This window comes from Hirundo rustica, chromosome 10, assembly GCF_015227805.2.
Source record: "Hirundo rustica isolate bHirRus1 chromosome 10, bHirRus1.pri.v3, whole genome shotgun sequence".
NCBI classification, from domain to species: Eukaryota; Metazoa; Chordata; class Aves; order Passeriformes; family Hirundinidae; genus Hirundo; species Hirundo rustica.
Genome location: NC_053459.1, coordinates 15,600,054 through 15,616,564, shown reverse-complemented (window position 1 = coordinate 15,616,564; position 16,511 = coordinate 15,600,054). Strand labels below are relative to the sequence as shown.

The window sequence follows — 16,511 nt, the reverse complement described above, 5'->3', positions numbered from 1 at the left end:
GTGTTTTGAGAGGGAGGTCAGCGAGTTCTGAGCGAACACTGGGGGTGGAGGGGATTTCCTGCATTGCTGACCGGAGCTGGAGTGGCAGCACTGTGTACAGGACACTAAAGATGGCATCTGTTTGTGCTAAATTAATTTGCTCATTAAAAGCTGCATCACTTGCAGTGAGCGCGGCATGGTGTGCCAGTACTGCTCCTTTTAACAGTCACAAACTTGTGGGCCCAAACTTGCAAGGGGTCCAGCTCCAGTCCCGCTGGCTATGCCTGAGTGGTGGTAAAACACAGTTAGCTCTTGAGAGGGGGTAGGAAATGGCTTTTGAACTGCTGCCTCAGCTCAGACCCGAACGTCGAAGCAGCCAGCGCTGGATCTCCCCACTGGCACGCTCCCACGTGGCTCCTCTGTCCCCACCAGAGTCTCATCTGCTTCTCCTGAAAGCTTTAGTACCTTATTCTGGCTCTAGTAACACTGGAAAAAGTCCAGAGCGATTCCAGCAGAGCTATTTTGGATTTGCATTTGCAGGAGGAATTGTACCTAGAGGTTTTAAGTTAATCGCACGGTCATTTTTCCTCTGTATATTTAACCACTGAGGTTAATTAACATTTCAAAGTTTCACAGGCTGCTTCTTCCATTATCTCAGCCAGTTGTGGTGAAAGGCAGTGTGGCAAGAGGGTGGTAGTCTGACTGGAGTTGTGCAGATAGGAAAATTGCTGGGAATTTTTTCCAGTGAAGCCCAGGGGTTTAAATAGTTGGATGGCAGGGTGAAGGTGAGGATGTGTAAGCTGCCATGGTACATGTTTCCTATTGACTTTCCATGTAGTAAACAAAATAACCAGATGATTGTTGGTGTGTGGTGGGTTTGGTTTGTTGTTTGTGTGTTTTTTTTTTTTTTTTAAATTTAAAGAGAATATTTTAAGCAGGACTGCGATTCATGATCCTGAACTGTAGGGGACTAATGTTCCTGTTCTCCAGCTGGGAGAAACTAATTCAACATCTTGTGTTGTAAACACTCACTCATTTTAACTGATTACACCTCCAATGTTCCTCAAATCACTAAAATTACTAATTGCTATTCCTTACACATCAGAGAGTGAATCCTGAATAATTAACCCCAAATAAAATTAGATGAATTGGCCCTTTTAATTAGAATCCCTGCTGCTGTTTGTTCTGAGCTTCCTTTTCTTACTGTTAAGAGACTTTTAGAATGATTAAAACTGTTTAAGACTTAAACAGCCAGTGACCTTTTAATACAATGTAAATCCATAAAAGCAATATTTCAGCTAGCAGGTGGTGAAGTAAATTTTCAGTGCAGCTACCTGACAGACTAAGTATTCCTTTTTTAAATGCTGAGGATGAAATTAGCCAGTGTGGGGTTTTTCTTTTTTTTTCTTCCTCATGGTTATTAATACAGTAGCTGATTAGCACAAGCAGTTCAAATGGTAGGATTAGTGATTGGTAAGAGTGGTAATTTAAACAGTGCTTTGGGTTGTTGGAGCTGCTTTATTTTAGGAATCACAGGCCAATGTGGCATATTTAGGTGGATTGTGGAGCTGGTGTGTCATCATGCAACAGTTTCCCCTGCACTGGTGTGGTGTCAGTGACTCCTCACAACGTGGTTGGGGCCAAAACAGGACTTTAATTGTGTGTTTTCCTTGCCTAGTGATGTGTGTTAAGTACAGTTGCTACAGGAAAATGTTCACTTTGGGAATCTTAGTAAGATGCATGTTCACACCTAGGAGGCACCAGGTCACATCTAGATGAAGTTTTCTATAAAAATCCTGTGGTGTTGCTTTGCAGTAGGAAGTTTCCCAGACCACGTAGTAACACTGTGATACTCTGCAGGCTCCTGCGGTGGTCACTGTGGAATACAGGTTCATGGTCGCCTCCATCAACGGGATTTTAGCCTAGCGCTCGATGAATTAGGGTTTAAGTGCAAATCTTAATTGTTTCAATGTAGAGAGCTTTGGCTTTCTGCAGCAGAAGGTAAATTCTTGACCAAGCAGTGCCTCTATCTGCTCAGTGCTCTGCCAAACGGAGTCTGTCTGGATCAGAACAGAAACACATCACTGGGGGTTCTCTCCATCACTGTCCTTAGTCTGGTCTCTGAGTCAGGGCTGAACTGTGTTTCTCAGGTGATTCAAACTGATTCTGGACCAGCTTCAGAATCAGAAATTATCAAGATGACAATCAGAAAGGGTTATTTTCGCTTGGAAGGAGAAAATTGAAATCAGCATCTGACATATAGTCCTCAGAGGTCAGCCAGAGATCTGGGAAGACCAGTGTAAGCCCAGGTTTTTTTGTTTAATAGGTTTCATTAACTTATTGTTTCTATGAAAAAATACAGTGTTTTGCTTTTTCATGTTTCTCTGTGTTTTTCCCCCAAAGAGTCTCTTTTACTGAACATGTGAGCCCTTCTTCAAGTCTCGAAGTTTCAAAGCCGCAAATCTTGATGTCTAAACAGCTTTGTCTATCAAGGGGGGAGGCAATTACTGTGCTACAATTCATTTGTTGGCTGGCAGATACATCTCCTGAAAACAAAGACTTGAGACATGAGCCTGATCCAGCAAAGAATGAAGCGCACTTAAAATTTTAAAGGTTAGCCTGTAAGTGAGAATGGTGTTTGCTGCATGAGACAGGATGTTTTTCTCAGCTCATACTTGTATCCAGAAGGCATGATGCAGCCAGTGGCAAAAATTTAGTGAGTTTCTATTCACCCTGACAGGTTTGTGCTGATGCAGGTATATGTTAGGGCTTTCAACAATTTTATATTTGTATACTTAGAAGTGTAATAGTGAATAGTTTAAAGCTCCTTGGAAAGTGTAGGAGGGGAAATTTTCGGGCTGAGAGGGGCAAAACCTTGCAAGTGCATCTACAATGGCACGGATTAGATTGAAGCCCTAAGCCAGGCTGGGGCCTGGGAGGCATCACTGCCTATGGCTCTGCTATTGCTTCCCAGCATAACCATGATGGACTCACCTAATTCTGCCTCCTTACTTGTATTAACACTATACAAGTGTTCTATTGCCCAGGCTGGGCCATTGCTGGGCTGGCAGTCCTGTCCCTGGTGTCTGCAGCGGGTGATGCTCTGGTGCAGGAGCTGCACGGGTGCCGAGGGAAGAGCTCAGAGCTGTGGTTTCACGGCACGTTGCGCCGCTGTATCTGAAATAACCGAGCTGGGCATGTGTCTCACTGCACAGCCCCTTCGTAGGTTGGCTCATGGCCTTCACAGCTGTACGAAGAGGGGATGAGTATCTGGTGCAACAAGGACTGTTTATTTTCTCTTCTCAAACATACAGTAATAGGTCTCATTGTAAGAGCTGAAGGCAGGCTGTGTCTTGGTGTGATTTCCTACCTCCAAACATGCCTGGCTCAGGCTGCCTCCACAGACAGACCTGCCATTGGAAGGCAAGTCTCTTCACCTGCCTTGAAGTAAAAATTGCTTTCTGGAGGTGCCTTGATACCTCTCTGTTGACAGAACTCAGTGCAGTCACTCTAATAACCTGAAATACATCCAAGTGTTCAGGTTGATGTCAGATGAAAGCCAACCAAAATGCTGGTCCTGGTGCTGAACAATAATCAATACTTCTCAGCCTTTTGCCCATCTTACCCCTTATCCACAGAGCCACAGCCTGGTTAAATCAGTCAGGAGAGGGTGAGTGCTCAGGTGGGACGTGTCCTCCACCTGCCCATGGTTAACTGGTAACCCCAGAGCCCTATTCTGCTGTGGCTGCTGGTGCATCCATGCGGACCAGGGATGGTCCCACCTCGCTCTGTGACCCTGAAGGTGGTCAGCAGTGGGTGGCAGTGCCAGCTCTAAGTAAGTGAAATCTGACTTGTAAAGCTCTGGGGGTGAGAGAAGGTCCCGGAAGTGCACTGTACGGACACTGTGCTCAAAGGGAGTGTAAACTGGCTTTCAGGTTCTTTTCCTCTATTGCTCCCTCAAACCTGTTTCTTCCCCACATCATCTAGAATCACATGCTGCTGAGGACACGGATTTTGGTCTCTGCATGCTTCCCTCTCTGCCGGAGGGCGATTTCCAGCAATGCCAATAATAACAACGCAGCGACAGCTTTCCCTTCTGCCTCCGAGGGAATGCTCTCCCGCGAGTGCAGTGGGAGCAGCCTCGGGTCCTGTGGCTGTGTGTGGGAAAGAGGAAGGCGCAGTGGCACAATAAATAACTAAAGCTGTGACGGAGAAAGGTCCATCTGTTCGCAGAGGACCAGGAAAAGGCCAAACATCTGCAAGGTCCCCCCAGTTCATCAGGCATCTGCTCTCTGCTTCCCAGTCTAAAAACCTTCCCACTTGTGGGGAGAGTGGAGCCAGCAGCTTATCTAACACAGGATGGAGTCAGCAGAGCTGGGCTGGGATGTGGTAGAGCCAGCTGTCTCCTACTGCAAAGAAGAGTTTTCTTCCAAACTCTAGGAGAGAGCTCTTTTTCTGTCCTTCGCTCCTTTTTTGAAAAACCTTGCCAATGTTTTTGTTTGGTTTTCTTTTTTTTTTTCTTTCAGGAGGAGTGGGTCTTCCAAAGGGGCAAAAATGGTGTTTTGTTCGTTTGTTCTAACAGTCATTGTTAGATGCAGACTTCTGTTTATGCCTCTTTCCCTGTCTCATCTCCTCCAGCACATTCTCTGCCTTGATTTTCCTTAGGTGTTTTGAAGGGTTGTAATAAAGCAAGAGTGTCTGACTAATGTTCTGTGCAAGGAGGTCAGTCTTTGGCATCAGAGCCAGGAGTAACTGAGAAATATCGTCTGAAGCGTAATCTTGAGAAGTCTGTGTCCGCTGGAGTTGAATTTGTTTGCAAAATCATGTTGGCTGGTTGAAGGGTCATTTTCAGAGCAAAGGAGAAAAGTTTAAGAAGCACTCAAATATCCCAGCATTTTTTTAGAACTAACCCCTTTGATATTAGTTTCAAAATCTCTTTACTTTTCTTTTTATTTCATATTGTATTTCACATGAATTGAAATAAAAGATTGGGTTAATTATAGGGCAATGAGGAGGATACTGCAGATATTATTGGACATAAGTTTTTTAAAAATCAATCCTGAACTCTATAATAGTGTGAACCAGTGGGTTTCATGGGATTTTATCTGTTGGAGCAACGTGTTTATCTTAAATTAGTTTTCAGTGTGTTGTTTTTGAGATGTCTTTGAGCATCTGTATTCAGGATGATACTTTCTTAGGGATTCAGAAGGGGTTTTTTGAGTCCCATCCATGCTCATTTTGGGAAAGTGGGAAGAAATTGCTTTCCTCATAAGTAACATCTCTGAAAGTCCATGGGGAAGTTCGTGTCTTTCAGAGAGTGATTTGAAATAGAAGAGAAAAAGTTTTGAGGGCTGCAGACCCATCTGCTTCCCATGGCAGAGAGCGTGGAAGTGCTGTGCTGGCAGTGCTGCCCAGCTGGTGCCTGTGCCTGGTCTGGGCTGAGCCTAGGGCTTTAAACCTGAGCACAGGTGGCCCAGAAGGCTGCAGGTCAAGGGGTTTGGCTCAGCACCTTCCTGAGCGGTTTGGAGCCTGCTCCTTGGCATTTAGGGGAGGTGCTGAGGGCCTCTGGCCTGAATGCAGTGTGATGCTGAATGGAGATCTGGAGGGTCAAGTAGAGAGCTCATATTTCCTTCCAAAAGCAATAGTTCCTATATATTTGAAATATCACACTTTTATTAATCTGGAATCTTCCATCCCAGATGCTACACACACAAGAGCCAACAGCAAACAGCTCTACTTGCAGCATCAATCTTCATAAGGAGAAAGAAAAACTTACCAAAGTGGTCCAAATTGCAGGCAGCTGCCTTCCCTGGAGTCAAATCCAGTGCTAATGGCAAATGCTCTTTTTCCACCATTAGGAGGTGCTTTTAGAGCCTGGTGTCCTGCAGCCTGTGCTGCTCTGTCCTTGTTTTCTTTCTCCTTTGGGGTCCCACATCCCCTGAAGTTCTCCCACCTCCCATTTCTATTCTAAGCTGTATGGCTTCACAGCCAGTATGTGCAGCTTTGTCTTTCCATCAGCACTTTTGGAAGATTAACATGAGCAAGTTGAATTCTAGATATTTTGTACATCAGCCCCCTTGTAAAAATCGAGAGTTAAGAGAGGTGGATTCACGTGTGCTTGCACCTGGCCCATCACGTGGCTCTTGTCACTGAGAAGAGCCTGTGATCTTCCCAGCAGTTCTTTACATGAAGCTATCAAGTCCCTATAGGAAGAAGAAGATGCAAAGAGCGTGGCTGCCTGCCAGCAGCAGGGAGGCAGGAGATGGGCTGGTCTAGATTCCGGGCTCCAGCTCCAGCCCTCTGTGTATCTTCTGCAGCAGGGAATCCCTGCTTTTGGACAGCACCTGATGCTGCCTTTATAGGGATCAAGAAGAGCTGGCGTAGTTTAGCACATGAGGGAAGTGAATTGGATTGGATCCATTGCAAGGTTAGACATGGGGTGTTCATTAGTGCGAGTTTTGTGATTGCCTGTGGCGGGTTTGAGATGCGACTTGGATCTGTGGAGCTGCTTTGCTGTGGAATCTGAGCACCCCTAGGCCATCTGCCACTGTTACTGAGCTGGGTAGCCATCTCCTGAGGCAGTGAGGGGTGAAGCTGAGCATTTAATAGTTAAGCAATGTGTTATGTCCTGTGCCGCAAAACCGATGGGCAGAGCTGAAAGTACTGGGGAGTTCCTGCTGGTCATCCAAGTCATGATGTGGGGAAATGCTGCTGAGTCTAAATTCTCCCATTCTCTCTCCTAGGGGACTTTCTTCCTCCCCCACCCCCTCCTGTGGATGACCTTGGGAACATCACATCATCACAAGGTGCCTTTCCCCCACCACCTCCTCTGGATGATGTTACTTACAATGTACAGGTAAGAAGACAAGAATTTTGTCATTCATGCAGAACCAATCCAGAAATTGTGGGAATCAAAGAATGGTAAAAATGAAATGAGGTGGCAAAATTCTGGTTAAAAATCATGGGTAACCAAGTAAGCTTTAGCAAGCTGTGTTTCCCAAGCAGGGAATATTTCCATTCAAAACTTGCTGGGCTATTAAAGGATTTTTTCCCATCCGGCTTGAATTAGAAGACTAATTGCCTTATGTCGTTGTGATGGTGGAGGGCAGTGAGATCTTCCCAGAATGAATTGTCTCCTGGAATGGCCATCTCCTTCCATGGACTGTGGAGAGACTTTAGGGCAGTAATCTGATCCTAAAAGTGCTTTGTTTAGATGCCTGAAATTAAATGAAGCAAATAAGCCTTGGCCCAGGCTCCAGTGATGTAATTGAGACCCTTTTCACCCTCTTCTTGCTGGCTTGGATCTTCTAGATTGGCCACATGATGAAAATGCAACTTCTGAGATGCATCACGTGATGATTGCATGTCCAAAGTAAATATGGACAGACCTTGAACACCTTTGAATGACATGAACACTTTTGTGCAGTTATTGCAGGTTTGACTGGAGTGCCAGGTTTATGTTTGCACAGGCATATTCTGGAGAAATGCATCCACACTTCCAGGATAAGGCATTCAAGGTGATTAAGGAGTGAGGAGCTGATCTTCCCAGTGGAGACCAGAGGAGTTTTTCTTGTTAGCTGAGCAAAAGGAAGGCTGAGGATGGGTCTGGTGCAAATTTGAAATACACTTGGGGAATAAGCCTGTATTTCAGCTCTCTGTGGGTGTTGGTGCAGGAACAGGAGAAGCTGAGCTTGCCAGAAGTCCCTCCATGCTGGTGTTAAGAAATTTTCTAAGCACTGAGGCTCCAAAGCTCTGGAAGAGCCTTCTGTGAGAAGTAGTGAGGACAAAGAGAGCATGGTCTAAGATTGAGGCTGTTGAGAGTCATGCAACCACATACCCACAGACATGGGACTGCCCTTGATGGCCCTGGAGATTGTGGCAGTCCTGTATCCCTTGGTGGGTTTGAACGTGAGAGCAGGCCAGCAGGCAGGCGTTAAACAGGATTCAAAGGGTCTGACTTAGTTCCTGACCCTCTCACCAACTCTAGAGTCAATTTGTCTGCTTTGTGCATTGGGAAAAACAAAACATTCCCCTCCCACATGGGCTTAGTGGGATCTCTTGCCCGTGGCAAGATGTTCAGATGCTATGGCAAAGCCTCAGCCTTTCCTGCTATGGGCTAAGTGTTGGAAGCAGCCTTTGAGAAGGAAGGGGTTAACAGAGATTGTGTTCTCCCTTGCCAGGAAAGGCTGCAGCCGTCAGGGACATTGCCAAGTGCAGAGCATGGCTTTTCCCAGCCCTGGGGGAATGAAGTAATTCCCCAGCAAGTGTTGTTCTGTCTTTTATCTGTCTGAGAAGAGTGGCCCCCGCGGGAGCAGGGGAGCTTCCAGGGCGCCCTGGGAAGCCGTGGGGCAGCAGGCTCCTGGCAAAGGCATGCATGGTGCCTGCACAGGAGCCTGGCTAGCAGGAAGGGGTCGTGGTGCCTCACAGGATTCCTCAGGGTCAGGCTTCCCCCTTCCCAGGTCACCCAAGGAGAGGACCTTGTGTGTTTATTGAAAGAAGCTCCCTCCTGCCGTGGCTCCAGAAGTGTCCCTGAGTCACTCGAGGCTGTCACGGCAATGTGCCCCTTGGTAGAACCACTCAGCAGAGCAGCTCTTCCCTCTGAACTCATGGAATTGCTATTTGTCACACCCTTTCTCTCTGGCTTTGGGAAGCTGGGACTGGAGCTGTGTTCGGTGCTGGGTTTTAGCAAGAGCTTGGTGAGAGCAGGATTCGTTTGCATGGTATCCTGCTCAAAGGTGAGACTATCAGTTGCACCTGAGCAGTCCTGCCTGTTACCACCCCAAATGTATGCAGCAAACACGGCTCCCTGCATTTCTCCTGTGCTCTCTGGCCACCTATTCCCCTTCCTTTTCCCTTCTATTTTCTGTAGGAGATCAGGAGCAGGCAAAAGTCAGGGCTAAAGTCAGGAGCCAGTAGGGTTTTATGTTGCAAGATCAGCTCCTTATCTTTCAGGAGCAGCAAAAGTCATGCTGAAGCAAGATGTAAAGCCCAAGAGAGGGAGGAAAAGGACAAGTGGTGCTGGAGAACGCTGCCCAATGCCTTTGTGCAGCAAACACAGTAATTTTCTCAATTCTGGACGGGCGTTCTCGTGCTAAAGGAACAGAATGAATGGTGTCTGTTCTTCTGCTGTGAGGACATGACTGAAATCAGAGATCTCATGAACGTGTGTTGTATTGGGCTCCAAGAGGCTGATTTTGCTCTCCAATGCCAGACCATTTAATTTCCATGCCTCAGTTTCCCCTACTAAATGTAAGCGCTGGAGCAGCAGACCGAGTTCCTGAACATTGACCAGACCTGAGGGTGCTGTGTGGAGTGTTTTGGCTCATGTGGGCCTGGTGAGAGCCCTCCAGATCTCCTCCAGAGTTTGAAATTCGACTGTTCCATCATTTCACCCATTTTACATCAGAAATGTCTCTCTGGACAATGCAGTGCTAATGACAGCTTATGAAATATGTGTGCTGTGGGGCTCTAGGTAAAGCTTTTTATACTAGGTGTTAAGTTGATGAGGACAACAGGATAAATGTTTAGTTTATTATCAGTTTGTGTGTTACTGTTACCAGAGGGCTGAAAGCTGCGCAGCTTATTGCAGTTAAAGCTGTAGCTTAAGAGCAGCAGTTAAAATAATAATATCCAGTTTTCATAGACCTGTTTATCTCTGGATCTCTATTTGGGCAGTGGAACTGGCCACTTAGGATCAGATCCAAAAAGGTACTTTAGTATCTGACTTATGCTCTGATGGAAATTAGAGGAGGGCTGGGTCATGAAATACCTTTGTGATAGATCTGGCATTTTCTTGTAGTTTCTGTGTTCCCTTCTAGATCCGTCATATTCGGATTCACAGCAGGGCTGTGGGGAGGAAAGGGGAAGGAAATTTAAACTCTTTTCTTATTAACTGGAATGCCTTTTTTTTTTAGAGGAAAAAAAAAAAAAAAGGAAAGAAAAGGCAATATTTATTTTTAAAAGAGTGTGTTTGGGCTGGGGGAGAGTTGTGTTGGGAAGTTCCCCTTCGGCTGCAGGCGGGGAAGAGAAGGACTTGTTCCCAGAATGGTGGTGAGGGCGTGGCGATGGCATGTTTGACAAATAAGGACATGAGCAAAGAGCCTTTTGCCACGTTGGCCTGGGCTCAGTTTAAAAGAGAAAGAAAAAAAAAAAATTCTGGACGGGAAGAAAAATGAAATCACTGTTTGTCAAAGGGAAATAGATAGATCTGGGAGGGAGGGGACAGAGTTTTATTATGTTTTTGCCTTCTAGTTTCAAAACAGGCATCTGCCCAGGCCAGGCAAAGCAAAAGTGAAAAACTCATCAGCCACCTCTCAAGTAGCCTGTTTGCTCACAGGCAGGGACCCTCACCCATGGCTCTGGCAATTTCTTCCTTCCTTACCAGGCAGGACTGTGCAGGGATGAGAACTGCACAGCTGTGTGAAAATCCAGTGCCTGTCCCATGCCCCATCCTTGTGAAGGCTGTCTCAGGAGTCAAGGGTGCTACTGTCTTTGAAATGAGCAGGTCTCCTTGAAGGGGTGGGTCAGAGCCCAGCATTTTGTGTTGGGGTGGGATGTGGATGGCTCAAAGCAGTTGTGACCTTCAGCTGCCAACTTGCCAAGGGCCACTTTGGGAAAACATCCAGTTACAGATCTCTGCTAATTACCTGCATGTGCTGCATCTGCACATGGGTCTGGTTTTCTTTCAGGATCGGAGATGCTACCACAGCATGGGAAAGAGAGGATTGTGTTGAGCTGGGATGACACCTCTTTCCCAGCAAGCCCCAGCTGTTATCAGTGTGTTTTTTATTGACAGGCCACAAAACACTTAACAAAAGAAATACCACTCTCTTCCTGATAAGGAAGCTGGAGCAGGCAAAGTGCTTTGCCTAGGTCACCAGACTGACCAGTAGCAGGCTAAAAATAAGACCGAGATCTCCTGTCTACCAGGGCAATTCTGCCTGCTACATCCCAGAGCCTCATTACTGTAATAACTGCAAATTAATGACTAAACACCATCAGTGCCTGAACTTGGGAACAATTCAGGATATATCAAAGCGGATGTCAAGAAATAGCTTTGGGTTGGGGGTTAAAGTGAAGAAACAATCGGACTTTGAATAGTTGCATGAAGTGCAATATAAAGAATTTTAATATACCAGTTCTTGTTATAACCATCTATGCTTGGAGGGGCTGCAGGGCTGCATGGGCAGGGAGCTGTTATCGCATTCAGACCTACTGAACTCACCGCTCGTACCGTCCTGTTGTGATGTGCAGAAAATCAGCCAAAGGGCCCGGATTCCTATTGCCAAGGAATTTTGGAAGGAGAGAAGCCGAAGCGCGTTCTGGAGGCGTGTGCGCCTTCCTCGGCGAGGCTGTTCCCAGGAGACCTGTCTCGCCTCTCCCTGGTGCCTCTCGCGCCTGGGAGAAGGTGGGAATGTGTTGATAGGTGTGAGAAGAGAGAGCCTCATCCTTGTTAGGGAAGAGGCTGCCAGGTGTTTCGCTGTCTGACTCCGCTCCCCGCGAGCGGCGGCGGCGGTGCCTCTGTGGGCTCTGATTCACCAGCTGAAGGAACAGCCAGGACACAGGAATTGTTTTTGGTGGTTTTCTTGTTTGTTTGTTTTCTTGGTTTTGTTTTGGTTTTTTTTTTTAAATTTATTTCTTAATTTTGGGTGCACATCTTAGCAAATAGCTGGGGAGGAAAGAGCGTGAATTTTGCCAGTGTGGGTTGCTGCCTTAAATAGCTCATCTCCTGTTCAGAGGCTGGGCTCTGCCTGCTGGTGCTGGGCTTGCTTTAAATCACCTGCCTTTTAATGTCTGGAGAAGCTGAAAAGGCCAAAGAGATCAGAACATGTGTTCAGCCTCCCTCTAGTGCTAGATTTTGTTAATCATTGGGATTATTGGCCTGGTTGTAGGTGCTCCCTGGCGAGGAATGTTGGCACCCCAGGGCAGCTCTTACTGCTGGTGGGGCTGCCTGACTCCAGGAGGGATGAGTAACTTTCAGAAACTCTGTAAATAAAGCCACCGTCTGTGTGCATTGCCTGCCATTCAAGATCAGCTTTTGCGGATTTCTGTGACTTCTGATTTATTAAAATCCGTGTGATAAGCATCTGCCTTTTATCTAAATTGAAGTTATGTCCAACAGTATAAATAAATTACCTGGTGATGTTGACCCTCTTACTCAAACCTTGGCCTTGCAGGAATGCTTTTCATCTGTTTCCTTCCTGCCTTCCTTGTGTGTTTGAGAAACAGGAATGTGCTGCACTCTTAAGTTAGACTTAAACAAATAGCATGTATGTTCTCTGAATGTTTAAATGCTCACTGGGTCTCTACAGGTCGATATGTGTTTGCTCTATAATAGGAATTTCTAGTCTCTAGGGTGAGAAAAATCAGTAACATCTGTATATGTTGTTGAATATTGGGATGCATGAGAGATAAAATGCACGCATTTCTTATATGTGTATAGATATATATTTGCACCCTATAGATACACATGCGAGACATGAATCATGAGTGAGGATATACAGCAGATCTTCAGGAGGGAAGGAACACTGAGCACTTCTTTCAGGCAGCTCTTGATGCATCCCATCTTATACGCATGTTTATTTTACAATGCCAAACCACATTCTGCTTTAAATCTTTAATGAACCTCTGTTCCCATCCGTGTAACTTTCCAATCCTTACTCTCTTCAGAGTAGACAAAGATGCTTATTATAAACCACAAATTTTACTGAAAGGGTAAACTGGAAAAGTTTTAATTGTGCAGTGTAAGCCTGTCATTCATCTCCCTGCCTGGCTATTAATATCTTGGCAATGTTATAATGCAGCGCAGCCTGTATTAGCTGAACCTCTCGGCAAGGACTACAAAGTAAGCAAGGACCCAAACAGTTGACTTTGCCCATTATTTTCATCATGCTTATTACTGTGTTATTTAATGTATTTGTTATGTTATTATTTAATACAGTCACTCAGCGCACAGGATGTGCCAGGACCTGCACACTTGTGCCTTCTTTGGGAGGAGAGCTCTGTGGCTGAGGCTGGGAGATGCTTTCAGAGATGAAACAGGGCTGCTTATGGTAATCTACCATACAGCAGGTGATGAGGTGCAGGAACAGAAGAAAGCAAAAGCCTGGTACAGATCATGTGTAAATACAGGTATGGGACTTACTAATAAGTCATGAGAGGAAACAGAAAGGTCAGAAATGTTGCTGCTTATGATGGTCAGAGCTGATCAAGGTAAATCCCAGGTTAAGACACAGCTCATGTGCCAGCTTGGTGCCAAACAGAAGGCTGTGCTCCCCCAGTATTGTGCCCAAGGCCACAAACACTGCTGGGCATCTCCTTGGTCCTGTGGACACATCTCTGAGGGACATTGTTACACTGCAAATGATGGAGTCAGCCACAGTTGGCATCTGCAGAGAGTTTACTCTGTAACCTGGATTGTACTAATGGATAATAGAGACATGAATGTGGAAAGTGATAGTGGAGGCATGGAGAGCATGCAGAAAAAGCAGACAGTTTTGTTCTGTCAGATCTTGGCTGATGACACACAAAAAGTAAGCAAATACGTCATTGTATCTAAGGCAGAAATATTTAAGCTGGGAGAAAACAAAAAGAAAATGAAGATGTGGAAATTTTCCTATCAAAGCAGGTGAGCTGTGTGATGGAACAGAGTGAGATAACATGACCAATGCAGAAGAAGTTTCCATTCCTCTCATATCTGAGTGCTATTCAAGTCTGGTGTTGGATTAGCAGGTCCTAGGAAAAATATCTTGCAAGATGGGTTGTTCTTGTCTCAGATCTGGGTAGCCTGTGCTGCATTAGGAAACTATAATGCAGCAGCAAGACTGAAATGGACTGTCAGTAACAAGAAGGAATGCTAAAAACTACAGCAGACAAATTATTATGCTGCTTCTGTGAAGCTAGCTGGGATTGGAAAATGTGGTTTAGAAAGTCAGAGTCTTTCCATGCATCTTGGGCATGGTGGTTGTCTGGAACGTGACAGAGCAGTCAGATTCCCACCTTGGGTTTGGTGCTTTAAGTACTGTGATGCTGTGCAGTGTAGAAAAGAGCTTTGGCCAAACAAGGTAAAAGGAAATAAACTCTACTGATTGAGGAATTCAGTTGTGGCCTAAAATCAGTTTTAGAGCCCTGGAGTTTTTCGAAGTGTAGGGCAAACTTCACTGATTTTTGATGAAAATTTTATCTGGCAGCAATGAGATGTGGATATGGAGAAGTTGTGAGAGCATCTAATTTCCAAGAATGGAAGTGGCTGAAATGAAGGTTCCTGTCCCTGTTTTTCTGTTTCCATTGCTGGTGAAAAACAGCTTCAGCTGCCATGAAGGGTGGTTTTGTTGTTAGAAAATGTTGCCTCTGTGGGGAGTGTGTGGCACAGTGACTGAGCAAGATGGAAGATGGTGGAAATACCAATGAGAAATGTTGCAGCCAGAGCTGAAGGAATTTGTTCCAGACATGACTTTAAGTGTCTGCTACCATAAAACTCCCATCTTTGAAGGACCATTCTCCACAATTGAGTTTTTCAGTTTCATTTGCTGATTAAAATGCAGGATGTTGATTAGCTTTAACACACAACAGGTAAGGAAGAGCATCTGGAAAACATCATGTGATGGTTTTAGTGTTGCTTTTAATGGTGAGAGAAGTAAAATATAAATGTTTGGAAAAGCTGTAGCAACTCCCAAGTGTTGCTGTAGCCAGTAAGTGACAAAGGTGCTTTACAAACTCATTCAACAGTCCTGAGGCACAGATCCTTCCCTCTCCATCTCCATGTTTCTCTTTTGCTGTGGGAACAGTCTCACATTTTTTCACTTGGGAGGTCTGGCCTTCCTCTTCAGCTCCTGAGTTGCTTGCCCCTTCCTCCCCATCTCTGGCTCTGCAAATCCCTCCGGTTCAGCCCTGCAGTCCTGCTCCCTGTGTTACTGAAGGATGCCCCTGCCAAGGCCTGCAGGTGTCTCACAGGTGATGGTAGGGCTCTCCTCAGCATGTGCTCAGTTCTGAGGTCAGGTGAGGAACACACTTCCAAGGCAGAGGTTTGGCTTCTGTGGAGTGTTGGCCCCAAGCAGAGATACAGTTAAAACCTGTTTTCCTGAGGTCTAGTGTGTGCTGAGGGCACCACCTTTTCTGATGCATGAATTCTAATTGAAAGACAGCACTTTATGTTCATTTATGTGCACGTGGACAGTATCAAATTAAACTTTGGAGCTCACCCAGGAGGGATCTGCAGACTGTGGATTCCATTTTAGGGCAGCAGAACTTATCCATTGTTCAGCTTTCTGTGTGATTCAGGTCCCTTTTCTTCAGCTGAGGTTCCCATCCGAGGAGATGTGTAGAACGTAAAGTGTCCGAACAAGGCAGTTGTTGTTAAAAAAGAAATAAAAACCCATGGTCAGCCAGCCATATCCAATACCAGACACACATCTGGCAGCCTTGTAGGGACTGTAGAAGTGGGCCTAATGGTTTGGAAAATGAGATTGCAAATTTCTTGAAGGCAAGAACCTTCTTCATTGAATCAGACTGGGGGGTTTGCCCAGCTGTGGCCCTGTGAACTGCAGCCACTGACCACGCCAAAAATGTGTAGACTGAGGCAGAGTCCAGATTTTCATCTTCATGGCTTTGAGATATATAGATTTTTAACATGATTCATTTCCTCAGAACCCAAACCTAAGCCATTGACTTTCATGTAGTTTTAGACATCCATTTTGCCAGGTTCACTGGGAATCCTTGCAAACATTTTGGCACTCACCCCTTCCTATTACAGCAAAACGAGCAAACAAACTCAGAAATCTGTTACATGTTTAATTTCTGGACTTAGTGCTTACTCAGGCTGTGAAAATTGACCAGCCAGTTTTAATTTTACTTTTTTCCTCATTGGTGACTTCCTAATAGCTTCACTCAGGAATGCTTTCTCAAACTCAGAGAAGCTTGGCTGTGTGCTTGAACTTCATTAAAGTTGATAGAACTTAAGCACACGTGTAAAATTAAGCATATGCTTGTGTTTTATACAGTCTTTTTGCAGGTGACACAAACAGCTGCATATGGGTTTCCAATATGTGATTAAATTCCAAAAGGAGTTTTTTTTAAAACAGTTTTAGTCAACCTTAATTTTCTGAAATTGGTAGCTTTAACAAAACCTATCTTTTTTGATTTAAATTGCCTGAGATGTGCACCTTTTAAAAAGCTCTTTATTTAACTGTCACAATATGCAGTCTTGTGTGGGATAGAGTTTGTTCATGTAAATTTAATTTCCAGTTAAAGTGGTGCAAACACAAAGTGATGTCAATAGATCTTTATGGACTGGCAGAGCTGTTTTTTTCTCACCTCTGTCAAGGTGGGGGCCAGGCAGAGCCATTAAATTGTCAGCTGTGCCCTTCTGCCTTTTGCAGATCATAAAGCTTTGCCTGGTCACCCAGGGAGACCAAAGGCATCCAGCCTTGATCCAAAGACATCAAGGGGTGGAGAAATCTTGGAAGTTTGTTTTAACATTTAATTGCCTGCAGTATTACACATAAATAAGTAGCTCTGTTATTTCTAAATGAAAT

The 16,511-nt window shown here is 45.2% G+C and overlaps 1 protein-coding gene across 12 annotated transcripts in view; it reads left to right on the top strand.

Moving 5' to 3' along the window:
- LPP (LIM domain containing preferred translocation partner in lipoma) overlaps positions 1-16,511 on the top strand; it is a 332,936-nt gene that overhangs the window by 141,203 nt on the left and 175,222 nt on the right. For all 12 annotated transcript variants that reach the window (XM_040074760.2, XM_058422024.1, XM_040074753.2 and 9 more), the window contains one exon: positions 6,723-6,835. In XM_040074760.2, the coding sequence (XP_039930694.1) occupies positions 6,723-6,835 (113 nt within the window). The remainder of the gene's footprint in view (positions 1-6,722; positions 6,836-16,511) is intronic.